The 17374-nt window shown below is 34.1% G+C and overlaps 1 protein-coding gene across 14 annotated transcripts in view; it reads right to left on the bottom strand.

The window, feature by feature from the left end:
- The window catches only part of LOC128865064 (muscle-specific protein 300 kDa), a 286723-nt gene that overhangs the window by 6241 nt on the left and 263108 nt on the right, over nt 1–17374 (bottom strand). For 11 of the 14 annotated variants that reach the window (XM_054104992.1, XM_054104990.1, XM_054104996.1 and 8 more), the window contains 4 exons: nt 12638–12895; nt 7156–10175; nt 6799–6837; nt 4684–5310 (listed from right to left, as the gene is read on the bottom strand). In XM_054104992.1, the coding sequence (XP_053960967.1) occupies nt 4684–5310; nt 6799–6837; nt 7156–10175; nt 12638–12895 (3944 nt within the window). The remainder of the gene's footprint in view (nt 1–4683; nt 5311–6798; nt 6838–7155; nt 10176–12637; nt 12896–17374) is intronic. The other 3 variants (XM_054104999.1, XM_054104987.1, XM_054104988.1) reach the window with 1 other exon arrangement.

Here is a 17374-nt window from a genome sequence, read left to right as displayed (position 1 = left end):
GAAATAGAAGCTGTAAAAGCTCAAAAGTAATGCAAATATAAGAAGCAGGAAATAGATTTTGTGGACTTTGAATTAAACAACTTTCAACTCTTTTTGGCTGTTAAGCAGTACATTTTTGGGAAACTTTTATGTAATTTATTCATAACTGCATTTTCAAACTCCATTTAAAAAGTTTCGAATTAAAAACTCTGAAATTTTTGACTATTAAGCAGTAAATTTTGGCGAAAATTTTATAAAATTCACTTAAAACTGTATTTTAAAGCTCCATTAAAAACAAACAAAAAAATTATTTTAATTAAATTTTTAATAAATGATTAAGAGTTATTGAAGTTCATGAAATCAAAACCTGCTCAAATCGAATAATTGTAAGTTGTTTTGTACAAAGTCCACAGATTGAAATGAATATAAAATATAAATAACTTTAAATATCTTTTTACAAAGATTTTCAGCATCGAATAATTTATTTTGTCGACTTTTGAAAGTTAATTTAAGATTTTTATTCGCTTATTTTTTTTTCTTTTTTATTATTTTCGTCTTCTAAGAAAAAACTAAGTTCCAAAAATTTTAAAAATTTAATTTTAAACTGCTTTATTTTGCATATGTTTGCACTCCAACACACTTTGCTGAATATTTGTAAGAAAATACTAGGTGGCGCAAAATTAATCACCCTATAGGAAAATTTACAATTTTTTTAAGATGGTTCACACTTGTGAACTGGACAGCTGCAGTATGCAAACAGGCCGGCAATGGAGCTTGTAAAGACCAACATAAAGATTTCCATACTCAAAATAATTTTTTTTATTTAGGAAAAAAGTTATTCAACAATGATTAATTTTGCGCTACTTCCGAGAGGTCTTAATACTAACCCTGTATGCTTTAATGAGGTGTACATACATAGTTGTAGCATATTATAGCGATGTATATTCTAAGATTAATAAAATATGGTTTTAAAATACATGAAATAATAAACATTCTAGTTTTTTCTTTGTTATTTCCCATTTATGCACTTGCGGAGAGGAGATGTTTTGGAGAATAAAGCCATGACAAAAATCTTTTAACAAAACAGTTTTTGTTCAAGTTTCAATGTGTATTAATAAAGGGTTTTGAATTTTAATAAACGCACATTTCACAACTAAAAGTCCGTTTCAGGAAGCTAAATCGCTTGAAATTAAAAATATATGTACTTTCTTGAAAAATAAGAAAGCTTTTGATAAAGTTAACTAAAAGCAGCTTTCATAACTGAAAGCTTCTTTGTGAAAATAAAAGTTGCCTTATGAACATGAAAGTTTCAATGCCGGGAAAGAAAATGTATTCTTTCTTGAAAAATAAGAAAACTTTTAATAAAGTTAAATAGTCGTAAAAGCAGTTTGAATGACTGAAGACTTCCTTGTAAAAATAAAAGACTCTTTGTGAACGAAAATTTGTGCTTGAAAATTCTGTCTGAATCGAGCCGCCACAGCCAAGAGTATCTGACGATGACTTCTAAGTGAGGTCAAAATATCAACAAATAGAATATAACGCAAAAATTGAATTTATTTTATTGTTAAATCAGCCTTCAGCTCAAAGAAACAAAAATATAAAAATTAAATATTTGGATGCTATTAAAATATTTTAAAACAAGGTGAGAAAGCCTGTTAAACGCAAAGTCTATTTAAATATGAGTTATATTAGAATTTATTTTGTTTTGCGTTCAGTGCAAAATATCATAGCTACATTATTTCAATTTATGTGGGTTTTGAAGGAGAAATAACCATATTTTCATTATAAAAATTGTAAGAAACGAATCAATCGTCAAATCTTCTCAATAAGTCCCGGTATATGAAATTTATTTATTTATATAAAATATAATTATAAATAATTGCATTACAGCAGTAAGGCAACTAGCAGCTGGGGCTATCGGTCTGTATATGAAATTTAAAAGCATATCTTGAGGCTTACAAGGATTTTAAAAACATTTTATATCACATTTTTAAGCGCTGGAAATATGTTTTTAAGAACATCTTTTTGGCCGCCTGGCTAATACGAGTAGTCACAACGTAAAGTCTTAAAAAATCATGCCTTAAAATTTGTTAGACTAAATCGGCTTCTAAGTTAAGGGGTTAGGGGTAGTCAGAATTTTCAAAAAATCGATTTTTTTTTTGCATTTTCTTAAAGTATAATGTTTTAAAAATATTGTGTAAAAATTTGAAGTGAATCCGACAAATACTTTTCAAGTTATTCAACAATTAACAAAGGGCGCTCGGCCGCTCCGGAGCCGATAGCAAAACCTTAAATGCGTTTTTCTCAAAACTATGTTTTTCAAACTGGTGAACACTGTAACTTAAAAACCCCTACGTAGATTTCAATAAAATTTATACAGCTTTTGAAAAACATAAAAAACTTGTGCCTGATCGAAGGATTTTTTTTTTTTCAAAAATTTCGATTTTTTTTTAACAATTAACTGTTGGGTTTTTCCCGAAAATCTGAAAAGTATTTCCTGAGGCCGCCATTTTGTTCATTTTGAAAAAAAAACAAGCTTCGATCCGGCTCGAGATTATCTATCAATAAAAATAATTTTTCTCATCCGATTGGTTTTAGATGAATCTGCAAGGACTTGTGATGTTCACCGCAAGGGACTTCTGGAGAAACGGGCTTCACACAAACAGCGATAACTTTTGCAATTATTAATTTTTTTTTTTGAAATTTTGGTGAAGTCAAGTTAAAATATGATGTTTTTATGCTATGTTTTTATTTTTGTTAAATAAATTAATTAAGTAGCAAAAAAAAATTCGTGAAAATCATCATTTTTTCGGGCCTCTGACTACCCCTAACCCCTTAAGCCAGCACCAGAACTTTTCGCAGTACGTAGCATAGAAGCACACTTTTGTTGTTGTTTTCTTTTTTTTAATTATTTGCGTTACTTCACGCGAAAGCAAAGAGGCTAACTTGGCGCCAAGGCGAATTTATTATAGGTGACAGCAACCACATATAAGTAAAACCCTGCATGTATTTGTTGTTGCGTTTGGTCCAAGCATCACGTCAACGTACAATCGCAAATGTAAACATACGAATGTAAACATACCAATACATACAAACAAAGCCTATCATTTTGACGTAAGCCATACCTACGGCGAAAAATTCAGCTGGGTGAATGCTGTCACCTATAATAAATCCACCTTGCTTGGCGCCTAGTAAGCTACGCCAGCAGAGCTAGAAGCAGTGAAATCAGCTGAGCCGTTAAAACGCTTCGAGCACATAACTAGCACTCAGAGTTGTATTTTTTAGTTCCCGTTTTTGCAAGTCTACAACGAAGATTTTGAACTAAGTATGTAATTTTATAAGAAATTTTATGGTTTTATGACGTCATAACTATTTATGACAACTTGTGAGTCCCTAAATGTGTGTGTACACTAGAGTTAATTGTATTGAAACATTATATAGAGGGGGTTTTTTAAGAGCTTGAGAACTTAAAATGTTAATACAAAACCGAAATATTGTTGGAATGAGTTTTTTTTTTTTTATCTGATAGATAGATTCATGGCATTTATTTTTTTAATATCATATCCGGTATATGTCCGCCACGGCCACAAGCTAAATGGTTCATTCGACCAGTCCAATTTTGGACTACTTTTTACAATAAATCTGAATAATAAATCTAACTGAAACCAATCAGCAAAAATGCGACGCAAACGATGGTCATTCGGCTTCAATTCTTGCATGAACTATATTTTATAGGCACATAAGCCAAGATTCTTGCGTAAAATGTTTTACCTAGTCGAAGGACAAAAGCCAACAAGTTGAGAAAGACGACGAATCGACATTTCGGTGCCTTCTTCAACATTTCGTTCTATGAACTTCGCGAAGAGATTTATTTATTTTCTATTATTATTATTTTTGTTTTTCAAAATAAATTTCCGCAATTTGGAAGCGTTGATCTGACATTTAACGATTCATGATGACTTTCCTAACCTTATCGAAAAGAAACGTCAACACTGTTTGCCATTCTCAGTTATCAAATCATAGTTATCGTTATCGATAGTTCTCATGCAGCTAAAAAAAACACCCGATAGTAATAACATATTTCTTATTAAGAACTTTTAGGATAGTTAAGCTAGAAATAAAGCCGAAAACTACATTAAGTGTTAGTAAAATTTCATATACATTTTTTTTTGGTCAAACAAAGCACTAAGACACGATGAGGGATGTGTTTTAAAAGTTAACAAACAACTTAAATTAATAGAGTACTTGTTTGGATAAAACAAAACGCTTACAAACGAAAATTGTGTACAGCTTGCTACACTAAAAGGACTACATTGAGTAAAATAAATTGAATTTGTTGTTTTTAGTTTACAAATTTCTACAAAGTAACATATAAAGAAACTTCACTACTGCCAAACTACTTTAGGAAAGTAATGTTTTTCATCGCAGCCCATTCTTAGCAAACTTCTTGAGTTACTTTGCATTATGTTACTTGCTCCCTTTACTCTTCTTCCTTTTTTCAATAATTGTATTCTCTTTTTTACATATATATATATATATATGTATATATATATACGTATGAGTACATATACATACATATCTTGCTCACAACTACTTTTTTATGCTCACTTTCAAACGTATCACAATTTCTTACACAACTTTTGTTTCGAACAACCCCCTACTTTAATCGTTCCGCCCTGCGGCTTGGCCCATACGCCCGCTTACCTTGCATAGGTGTGCGTTGATTCAGCATTCGCCTCGTCTACGGTTTTCAACAGTTGATCAGCCGCATCTTGTAAACTCATCACACGTGGCTCGCAGCGTTCCAGCTCGGAGCGCAACTCTTTGAATTTGCAGAATTTCGCCTCCAAAACGCTACGTTCCTCAGTCAAATCGACCGGTTCCGAAGATTTAATATTCTGTTCGGTTTGTTGCAGCCAAGCACACAACTCATCGATTATCTGATGGAACTCGCTGTTACCCATAAGAGCGGTCTGTAAGAGACCCTGCCATTTGGTAGCTGTTATACAAACTGAATTCCAGCGTTCGTTATCGGCTGCAAGACGATCGCGCAATTGACGCGCCTTTTCTGTGTCCAAGGTGTGTGTAGCCAAATGATCGCCGACAACATTCAAACTCATCACAATCGATTTGTGACTTTCGAGATCGAGTAGGAATTCACGATGATCTTGTACGACATCCTCGAGCAGTTCAATGTTCGAGGGCGGTGTGGTTTGTGCCTTTTGCGTGCCTTCGGCAAATTGTAACCACTGTTCGAGACGCCATAGATCATTGTCGATCTGTTGCCAGTTGCGTTGAGTGCAAAGCGGGCATGTCAGACGACCGACCTCGCTGTGGGGGAGAAGGTGTGTAGAAGGAGAAGGTGTTATTATCAGAATTTTGTAATATTCATGAGTATGTAAATAATAAATTTAAAGAATTTTTTAATTTTGTTAAATACTGAAAGCGGCGTGTTAATAAATGTTCGATTGAGTTCTATTTACACTTCAAATGAGCTGGCACACAAAAATCAGTCAAAAAAGTTTAGGCACAGTGACTTTTTGCACAATATGCGAAATGTTTTTACGATAAAGTTTTTTTCGTTAATTTTGTATGAAAATATAGTTTATAAAATAAAAAAAATATAAAAACATAACAAAAAAACATATACAAAAATTAACAAAAAAATAAAATAAAATAAAATAAAATAAAAAAAATAAAATTGAAAAAAGAAAAATAACAAAAACAAAACGAAATAAAATATAAACTTTGTCCAGCAATCAAAACGAAAAATTAAATTTTCAAATGTTTACTGTATTTAATACTTTTTCTGGAATGCAATTTCCTATCTCATTTAATTCTACTGCAGCAAAGAGCAAGTTTCTGTTTGCTTCAAATTTTCGTTGTCCAAAATGTTTTTATGACACATTTTTCCATTAATTTTGTATGCAAATATAGTTTATATAAAAATACTAAAAATAACAAATAAAATATATAAAATAACAAAATAGCAAAAACAAAATAAAAAACAAGGAAAAAATTATAAAAAAATAAGCTTTGTCCAGTTAACCGAAAATTTGTCTGAATATTCATTAGAATTTCGAAGTGTTTACTCAATTTCGTATCTCTCTTAATTCTACTGCAACAAAGTGCAAGTTTCTGTTTGCTCAAAATTTTCGTTGCTTTTTAATTTTAAAATTTTATGCTGATAGTCTCTACAATTCCTTCCCTTCAAGCGAAGAATTTGTACAAGAGCAAAAAAAAAAAAAAAAAAATATTAAAAATCAAATTTACATCTCGGGCTATAAAATGGGATATAAAACTGCATACCAGAAACAAAAAGTTTAACTTTTCGTTTTTTGTTGAAAATTTAAAATTTTTTTATATCTTATATAAAGTTTGAAACTTCAAAATATATTGCTTTTCTTTTATTTTAATACAAAATTAAGGAAAAAATTGGCGTGAAAAACATGGCGAATATTGCAAAAAAGTTCACTGTTACACAACTTTTTGGACTCACTGTGCTACTTGGAACCCTATTGGAGACGTTTTCTTTATCAAAGTTATCATTAAGTGTCACAATAAATACGATATGTTACTTTGTGATCTCGAAGAATTAAACTTGTTAGAGCTTTTAGCGCCATTGCGATCTTCGAATTATTACTTTACATTGCAAAAACTACACATTTCAGATAGCCTTCAAAAACATGTAAGTGTAAATAAAACTCATGGTAATATTTCTAAAAAGTGTTATATACGCATAAATACAGGCTAGTGTTATTTAAATAAATTTAAGAAGGCATGTATGTACAATCAAAATTACGGTGTACTGGCACTTACTGTGGACAGGTCAATTTATATGCTGCTGGAAGCGCACTTCTGTTAAACGTTTATATGTATGTGAATGCGTTTGCGAATTTGACACATAGTGTTTTGAGTTTTGAGAGCGTGGCATGAAGCATGATTTTAGGCGTGTGTTAATCGTTTTTTTTTTTTTTTTCGTTTTTTAATAATTTTAGTTTTCACATGTGTTTTTGTGTAGAGTGTAAATAAACAAGAAAACAGAGAATAACAATATGAGAACCCAACACCAATGTTAATATATTAATATTTACATTTGTATGTGATTGTAAAAAGCAAGTATTTTTCTCAATTAGCACTAAAAATCAAATTAGTCGATCACCTGCTCTGGCTTACCTTGCTTTCTGATCTTGCTGCTGTCGCGTCTTCCACTGTGACAGTAATGTTTCGAAACGTAACGCCAACTCTGCCACCGTTTCCACTTGCGCCTCATTGGCGTCTGCTTGGCATTCGCTCAACAATAGCTGGCTCAAGTGCTTCACCAACTCAGTTGACGATTGCGCGTTGCCAATAAGTTTCGAAATTTTTTGTGGTCCTGGTTTGCGTGTCTTATCGCAAATGGTGCGCTGTAGCGCATCGAGATTCGTTTGACACTCTTTGATCGCTGTCTCCAGTTCCATAATATAGGCGTCCTTGGCCGTGATCGAAGTTTCACGTTGCATTTGCGCTTTGCGTAGTTTGCGTTGTGACAAAGTGTTCACCTGTACGCCTGCATCGGCCTCTGAGACGCGTGTTGCTGAAATAACTGCTTCCGCGGCAGCGCCAGCAACACCCGCAGCCATTGCAGCGGCCTTTGTAGTCCACTCGGTTTTGATTGTGACAATGCGTGTCTGCAACTCACGCCAAATTGTCGTGTACTGTGTTATAAGCGTAATAATACGCGTGAGCTCGTCCTGTTTCGCCTTGGCTTTGGTCTGCGCTGCCAGTTGGTCGGCGCATTCAACCTTTTCACCAGCCTTTGCCAGCTTGGCCTCCAGGCTTTCGATACGTTTGAGTGCAGTTTGCGCTTCAGCCGGTGTTTTCGGCTGTTGCTTCTGCAATTTGTCTAGCTCACTTTGTAGGCCTGTCAGCATTTGTAGTGTCTCCTGCTGTGCCTTTTCGAAATCGCGTCGCAGTTTTACATCCTTGTCGATAACATCAATAACAGCATGACAGCGTGGACCGAGTTGACGCCACTTCGCCAACATTACTTTCGTTGGCAGGGTGAGATTTTGTATGTTTTCAGGATCTATGCCAGCACTCATCATCAGCTTGGCGTAGGTGTGCGCCAGTTGGTTGAGCGGCGCCTCTTGTGCCTCCAGTTCGCGCAATTTGGCTTCTACGGCCTTTTGGCGGGCAGATGCATCGTCCTTCGACAAAGTCGATAGGTCACGTTCGAAGGCAGCAATGTCTGACTCTTGCTTGCTCAGCCAAGTCTTGTACTCTGTGGTGAATTTGATCAGTTGCTGTAACAAATTCCATGTGGTGAGTATGCGTTGTTTGCGTTCGGCGGATTGCTGACACACATTTTTCCAGCGCTTCTCGAGATTTTGTGCAGAGACGCCCAAATTCGAGGTATTCACATGCGAGCGCCAAGTGTCCGCATCGTTTAAGAGCATTTCAACCAAATTCAGCACTTCACCTACGTTACTGCTGTGATTCTCAATTGAACGTTGAATTTTCTCGTGTTCCTTAAGCTTCGCTTCTATCACTGGTGGTGTGTAAGAGTCGAAGGTGAGCGGCTTGTCCAACTCGGTTTCAACTTCGAACATCCAGGCTCGTATTAAGGCAATGCGTTCTTCCAGACGCAACAATGTCATCTTCAAATCGCCAATCTTGTTAGCGCGCTGTTTGCTGAGATACTTCAGGCGCTCCCAACGATCGATTAGCATATCAGATTTATCTTGCACTTCGAATCGTATCGCATCCGCATTCTGCGAATTGTCGGTGTAGAGTGAGATCAACTCGCGTCCTGTAGAGAGCAGCCATTCACGATCCTTCTCGCGCAACTGCAGCTCGGCGGTGATTTGTTTGTCCAGTTGACGCGCCGCATCTTCGGGGTTCCCAATTGCTGAGATATCAGAATCACGTTCAACGCGATGCTCTAAACCGGTCAGCCAGTGAGCCAGACGCTCGTAGCGGGTATTGAAGAGTCCGTGCAATGACAAACGCTCCTCTATAGTATTGATCAATGTTGACAATTGGTATTCGAGATCGGCATGTTGTTGCCATTGCAACCAAATCTTTTGACGTATAGCCTTCATGTCATGCGGGCTAATGCACTCCTTGAGTTCCTCTTGCATAACATTGAGTCCTTCAAGATCTTGTGTCAACGTCGAAAGATGCACCTGCTGCGCGCGTAATTTGCTCAAACAATCCTGTATGGCATTGGAACTAGTAGGCAACGACGTGTTAGTATTGGCCACCAGTTGTTGAATGTTTTCAAATTCGATATCGAGTTGCGCTACACGTTGATCATACGAACTCGCCAACTTTGAAATTTTAACCAGAAAACCGAACCATGTTTCTAGCGCCGCTTTCAAGTTATTGATGCGCTGCGCCACGCTCGACTGTTCCATGCGTATGGAGGTCGCCAGAGCATCATCACAGAAACGTAGCAAATCAGTCTGCTGCTCTTTCAATTTTACCAACATTGACTCGCCTACGGGCAGCTGTTGCAGTAACTCTTCCAGCCGCTGCTTGAGGCGCGGCACGCGTTTAAGATGTATGTAGCGCAGCTGTAGACGCGTGCGCTCCTTTTCGCGTTCCTTCAACCACTCTAGCAGCGCAGTCAAATCGGTACGATATGCATTCCAAACTGCCATGCGGCGTTCCAACTCATTGTTGCGTTGCATAATACCAGATAACGTTTCGTTGTGCATATTCGTTAGCAGCTTGAATTGTTCGGCAAGCGCTGGCTCCAGTTGTTGCTCGGTTTCAGTGTGCGTGGCGAGTACATTTTGTTGTGAGATAAGCAGATTCTGATGTATCTCACAGAGATGTTGCTGCTCTTTGAGGCTCGTGTAGTCCTCGGGTATGTTGCAAGCAAGGAATTGCTGCACATGCTGCAAGTACTGGCGCCACAACTTCAACGCCTCAGCGCTGTTCTGGCTGCGCAACAAACGGGTGGACAGACGATGATACTCCTGGAAGGTATCCTGGAAAATCTTCTGCCACAGTTCTAGTACTTCGATGATGGTGTTGTCATCTTCAGTTGCATTGCCACGCTCTGTAACTGCATTTTCCATATTTCGCTCACGCAACTGCTTCAACTCTTCCTCAGTGCGCGCCAGCGTCTGCAGGTGTGAACGCAATGCTGCTAGTTGCTCTTCACTAGGCACGCCGGCAACCGAGGCTTGCGCCTGACGATCAACGTCCTGTAAACAACGAACAAGAGACATTATTTGTAATGTTAGCTAAAAGAAGAAGAAGAATAAAACGTAGAAATAAATGCTTGAAGCGACAGCGAAAAATGCACTCAACCACGGCGGTGACTGACTGCGAATAGAGGCACTTTGCACATTTGCCACATTCTTTGTGCCACTTTTTGTTGTAATTGCCGTAACCTGCATTATTAAATTGGCAGGTCTATGTGTTACTTGCTACTTGCATACCAATTACCTTCAATTACAATACAAACTCGAACATTGTGGCGGAATATTTAACAACCAACCCAGTGTCATAAGACTATTCGCATGCGTCCAAATAGGATGGTCGCCCTCACTATCAACAAACAGGTATGCAAATTTTTACGGATTTTTTGTTTTCCAATTTGTACTTGGCTTGTAATGCTTCCTTCGAACAGTCAATTTGCCGACTTTTAAGGTAATTGCAAAAATGTTTTACTTCCTATAATTTGATAATGACTTCACCGCATAAGAGAACACTTCCGCGGAGACGCTCAAAGTCAAAATCAATCAATGCGAAAAACAGATGTGCACACTTTCACTCACACTTATGGGTTGGTATGTGTGTAGTTGTTCTAAGTATTGTGGCCACAACTGACTTTCAATGCGCCAACACTCAACTGACAAGGCGATGGAAATCCTGCCGTTGTCTGAAAATTCGCGCTCCATTAAAACGCATACAGCAATACAACTACTCTATATTACGGCGTGTACGTATATGTTTACCAACGGAAATCGTTGTTTATTTATACAGAACACTTTTTGGAAAAGTTGTCTTCCACCCACCTACTAGGGTTTCAACACACTTACAGCTCTATAATCGGCTTCCATGTAGGGAAAACATGAGCTGGTGAAAAACGTCTAGTCTGCAACTAATTTAACAGTGAGCAAATTTTCCCACTTTTCACCACTCGAACGAAATTCACCTTAGCAAAATCTAATTAGAGCCAATTTGAATCATACTCGAACCAGTTAGTGTTTAGCATGGTGCCTTTTGTGAGCGATTTCTAGTACATGAGATGCAACTTTTTTATTGTAGATGCTTTCTGGCTATAATTTTGGTTTATTAACCTGAATAAGTGGCTGAATAATAGCCAATTTTTTAGATATTTTACTAGATTTAAAAGTGCCTAAAGAATAGAGAATATGCACGAAAATATGTTCTTATGTAACGTAGTAGAAAAAGTCTATTGTAAATAAAAATTTTATTTGAGATACCGTGTTTAATCACAAATGAGTGCACAGCAAAATTCGAAGAGGAAAGAAGGCATTTTAGTGTAACTTAAGTTTTAGTACTACTTTTTCCTATTACTCATTTGAAAATTAGAACATAATTTAGTACTGCTTAGGTTTTACCACTCACTAAAATTTTAGTACTAGTCCCGGTTCTAGTGCTAATAAAAATGTGAGTTCTAATTTTTTTGTACTTAATCATGTTTAATGATAATATAAATTTTTAGTACTCAAATTTAATTTTTAAAGAAAAGTTAATTTTAACATAATTTTTAATCTTAACAAAATTAAATTTTTAGTAAAATTGATATCGTGTACTAATTTAGTTACAATATTCATTCATATTACCGTATTCCAATCGAAATTTAGTAAACACCAAAACCTAAAATGGAAAACTAGTTTGATACCATCAAAATGTTCACACTACTAAAGTCTTAGTTGATCTATTTCGTTTGGCGTTTCATTGGGTTTTAGAAAATTCTATTCCTACCTACTCTTATCATATGCCTGTGACCTGCGAGTATCACCCTATTCATACTTAAAAAATCTAGTTTGAAAATCAATTTTTTGGATATGAACTCGCGTATTTTCCCATTTCACACCATTTTTGCTTAGCTGCAAAAACTTTAATATCTACATATTGCACATAAATGCAAGTACATGTATATATAACGAGAATATCATATACAGATGTATGCCTGCGCGTGGTATATACTTCACATGGGCGTGCACGCTATGTGCGAGGAAACCCGCTTGCCGTTTAATGAAATCAATGATTCAGACACTTGTGCAGAAGCGTTGAATATATTTTATATCTCCATGCACTATCGGAAACATTTAATTCTATTAAAGAATTAATGAACTTGAATGTACAAGTGGGATAGGTACGAATCGAAATTAGTATGGGCGTACACATATACACATACTCGTACATACGAGTGTACGCAAACATTCATTGATGCCATGCGAAAATTTTCGCTGAATTAGGAATCAACATTTTGTTGGTAAGTGCATGCATAGCTGCAATTACAAGCAAATTATGCACATGTAAGTATACACATAGGTGTGAAACGCATACATATATGTATGCGTACGCGTACATATATTTTTAAACATGGATAGAGAGATAGATAGATACTATAGATATAGTATAGATATGCATGTAAAATTGTACAATTGGAAAAGTCATTGCAACTCACCTTCTGCACATTGTTCAAGTACGTTTTCGTTTGTTGTACATTCTCTTCGATTGCCTTGCGTTCTTTATCCTTGGCTTCGGCCACATTGGCCAATGTCGTAATGGCCTCCTTGCAGTCTTGCAAGCGTTGGCCTAAAGCATCCAATTCGCCTTGCATGAGGCCGGAGGCATCCAAACCAATATCGGCGGCTATTTTCGTAACGATATCGCGCAGCTCGGACAAGCGATCTGTTTGTGCATTCAAATTATCCTGGCAGATCTGTGTGTATGTATGTGAGATAAAAAAAGAACAATTAAAATTAGCTCGTTGACAAAAATATGCAACTAAAATAAAAGATGACTTAGAAGTGCAGCGTTTTTTTGTTATTGTTTCGTATTTATATATTTAGGAAATCCACACATTTAAGTTTACTCTACATGCATTCACTCACTTCCATTTATTTGTAGTGCTTTAAATAAATTATTTAGCGCACAAGTCACTCATCTAATTTCCCTCCAAGAAAGTGTCTGCCGTCACAGTTTGTCTATAGCATAGTTTTCACTTAACATGTATGTATATGTACTCTAACGTACATGTATATATGTTCTTCAGGTGGTCACTTCTGCAATTTATGCTGCACCAGCTAGCACACTTTCAAACTTATACATTGCCTTTGCTGTCGTTTCGTGATTACGTGCCTCTACTAACGGCTACTTCGCGCGTACGTTGACATTTTCCGTTCACTTTCACAATCACTTCAAATATTCTTGAATACACACATACTCGTGCATGCTCCATATACTTTATTATAACATGTTCATACATATATTTGTATATACAAATATAAATATGTGCATATTGTTAATAAGTGTGTCACACATTATATACTCGTAAATATCAGACTTGGGCATTTATTTTACTAGTGGTCGACAGGGCGTATGAGTGATTAAGGCAAAAAGGAGATCAATAACAACAAATTATTGATTGTGTGACACCAGACCAGCACACATGTATGTATGTACATGCATATGTGTGCGTGTGTTTATTTAGTTAACGCTCCTTGTATTGTCCTTTTAATTTTATTTCATAGATTTTATTTTTTCATTTTTTCATTTACTCTCCACTCGGAGTTTTGCTAATGTCCAGTTCACATGAATTTCGAACGCTCACTGGCCAATGAAATAATTTTCAAAACTACATATACAGGAAAGATAGTGTAAGCGTTCGAATGTAAGCGGTGCCACATGCGATACAACATCATACCATATAATACTACACTGCTTTACAAATAATTTTAAATTTGTTCACCAAAGTACCAAAAGTAGTTCCCAAGTAAAATGGGTTGCTTAGTTCGGATCTACGAAATTTTTCTTTTTTTGTCTTTCAATTTGCGAGATGTCGCCAAATAGTGCTTTTGGGTTAAAAAAAGCGAGGTAGATCATAAAAATTTATAATATCTGCAGAATCCATTCAAAGGATATAACAAATTAGGGGCCATTAAATTTCATATTCCAATACTACTTTAAAAACAATTACTTATTATTCTATTTTAACAGATTTTTATTTAAAAACGAAAATAAAAAAATATATTACAGCATTCGTTGATGTTTTATTTTTCACTAGAATAAAACGTTTTCAAGATATTTGCAAAATTTATTTTTTTGTTCGTTTTTTTTTTTGCAAATATATGGAAATATTCGTTTCTTATTGTTATACAAATTTTGAGTTAATGGGTTGACTTGATTAACTTTTGAACGTTCTATGTTATAGCAAAAGCCACAAAAGCATGCGTACAAGAAACCAGAAATACAAGCCAAACCTTCTAATTTTTGTGAAAGCGATAAACTTTCAAACTAGGCTCCTGTAATATATAAGTAAACTAAACAAATTTCTTTTCTAATTTAATTATTTGGTTTTTTTTTAAATTTTGTTCTCTAAAATGAAATATTTTTTTTTATTTTTTTTTATTTTATAAAGGTTTACATAACAATAAAATTATTATACAAACTAAAATATTAATTTTTTTGTTTTAATTTACACCATAAAATACACTTTTTAAAAAACAATTCTCTAAAAAAAATTTATTTTTCTGTTAAATTTTTTTCGATAAACATTTTAAAATTAAAAAATTATAATTATATTTTTAGAAACAAATTTTAAAATTAAAAATCATTTTTTTTCATTTAATAATTTTGAGATTTTCCTTTTTTATAAAAATTGTTAAATTAATTTTTTTTTTTTAATTTAATAATTTTAAATTTATTCAATTTTGAAAATTTTGGTATAGACCTATTTAGAGAGACATGTTTTAAAAATTTTTGAAACTAATATAATATTTTTGTTTTCATTTTTACCACAAAATATATCTTTAAAAAAAAATTATAGAAAAAAACTATATTTGTTTGTTAAAATTTTTTTCGAAAAAAATTTTAAAACTAATTTTTTTTTGTTATTTAATAATTTTGAGATTTATTTAATGTTCAATAGTATAGAGTTCTTTAAAGTGAAATATATTTATACCAAATGTAATTAGTAATTTCTTTTTTAGTTTTTACCATAAAGTACATTTTTTAAAAAGCAATTTTTTAGAAAAAAATATTTTTCTGTTAAAAATTATTTCGATAAAAATTTAAAATTTGTTGTAAATTTAATAATTTTAGATTTATTCAATGTTGCAAATTTTTGTTTAGAGTTATTTAGAGTGACATATAACATATAATTAAAAAAATTTTGGAACTTAGGACTTTGTTTTAATTTTTAGCATAAAATACACTTTTTAGAAGAAAATTTTTTAGAATTTGTTATTGTTCGATATTGTTTTTTATTTTTTGTAATTTTTGGAAAATATCCCTCATAGTGTTTTTTTCATTTTTTTAGTAATAGCTGAATCTGTGATCAGTAATACCTGCAAGTTTTATTAAGGGGTCTCCATAACTTTTCCAGTTATACTTTATATACAGGATAGTAAATGTGGAGCATACAATTACATACAAAAAATTTAGACGAACTAAATAGGATAAGACTTACACTGTAAGTAAGATTTTTGTAAATCCCACTCTAAGTGGTACTTAAAGGATTGTTTTATCTAGATTGAACTAGGTAAGTAGAATTAAATTATATTATTATTAATTAGTAAATATGTAAAAGGTGCCTTGCATCAGAAAAATATGGAGAAAAAATATTTATGGGGATTTTTGAGCTCAGCTCTACATAGAAATTGGTTGGCCTGCTTCTTAGGTTGTTTTTAACTGCAAACTAGTGTTACTGTGTATGCGACTAGGCAGGCATACATATGAAAGTATAAGTATATGTGTACATATATGTATATGTAAGACTCTTGAGTTAGTCCTACATATACATTACAAGTAAATCTATATTAAGACATGATTTAAGGAGTAATATTCAAACCATTTGACACATATGGAACACACATCAATACATACACACATACATTTACACACATTTACCTTATACAAGGTGGCACAAAATCAATCAACCAATTTTGTTTTTGCATAACTTTTTACTATATAAGAGAACATGATTTTGAATGATGAAAATCTTTATTTTGACCTCATGCGCGCTCCATTGCTCGTATGTTTGTTTATACTGCACCTGTCTAGTTCACAAGTGTCAAATACGATTGACGTACGACGCCATTCGCAAAAATTATAAGATGATGATTAATTTTGCGCCACCCTGTTAGGTACCTACGGTATCCTACTGTCCACCGGCAGCATCGCAAACGCTGTTCTTACTTTTTTTTGTTGTGTTTGTTTTTGTTACCTTAAATTATTGTCATTAAAATTGTGTTAATAGCAATTTTGTCGACACACTGCCCAATCACTAATAGACTAGATAAAATTCGTGTGCCCTTTCTTGTTTACTTAATCTGCTCTTATGATATCACTGTGATGTCATACAATACCTATGTTAGCATGTAAACGTATATACATCTATAGAAATAACTACGAAAAATTGCTTAATTTGCCGCTTGCATAAAAATGCGCACGTGTACGTACCCTTAGCACTATGCCAGCTTATCTATGCTTTCGACATTGAGATAGGCTTAGTAAAATTCCAACAATGTCGCCGACAGCTTACAATTAATTTGTCAGCAAATTATGTGTACTAAGTACAACATACATAGAATATACAACACAACAAAAAAAGCAAGCAGCCATAACATTTTTCACTCAGATTTCAGTGACAGATTTTGAAGCAATTGGAATGTCTACGACATGCATATACTCATGTTCTACATTTGTTTAATTTCTTTGGTTTTATACATTTATGAGACTTTTAATTATACAAATACAAATATTGGCTTGGCTGCTGTTATTTTACTTTTTAGTAAAATAAAAAAATATAAAAATTGCGATAAGCTTGAAATGATTTTAAAATCACTTACATTAACTCTTGCCTGTTTCCGCAATGGCATATATTTACATACATATGAGATTATGCATAAATGTACATATATACACATACATACCATCCTGCATATATGTATGTATGTATAGCTCACTAGACTTTAGTAAGTGCTGATAAGCTTGAAAGGCAAACAAATTTCCCTTTCTTGCTGGCTCCATTGAATTTACGAGTATCAGTGCGTTTCACTTTCTTACAAAAAGCAATAACATCGCAACTGAGTAAATAAATAAATATTTAAAATAAGACTGCGGTCGGTTGAAATATTCTAACAGACCGGTATCGCGCCAAAAATGGGCTGCAGTCAATCAGAGAAGGTCAAATTCTTTA

Source organism: Anastrepha ludens, chromosome 5 (genome assembly GCF_028408465.1).
Source record: "Anastrepha ludens isolate Willacy chromosome 5, idAnaLude1.1, whole genome shotgun sequence".
Lineage (NCBI taxonomy): Eukaryota > Metazoa > Arthropoda > Insecta > Diptera > Tephritidae > Anastrepha > Anastrepha ludens.
The sequence above is the reverse complement of the archived record's forward strand: the minus strand, read 5'-3'. Positions and strand labels throughout refer to the sequence as shown.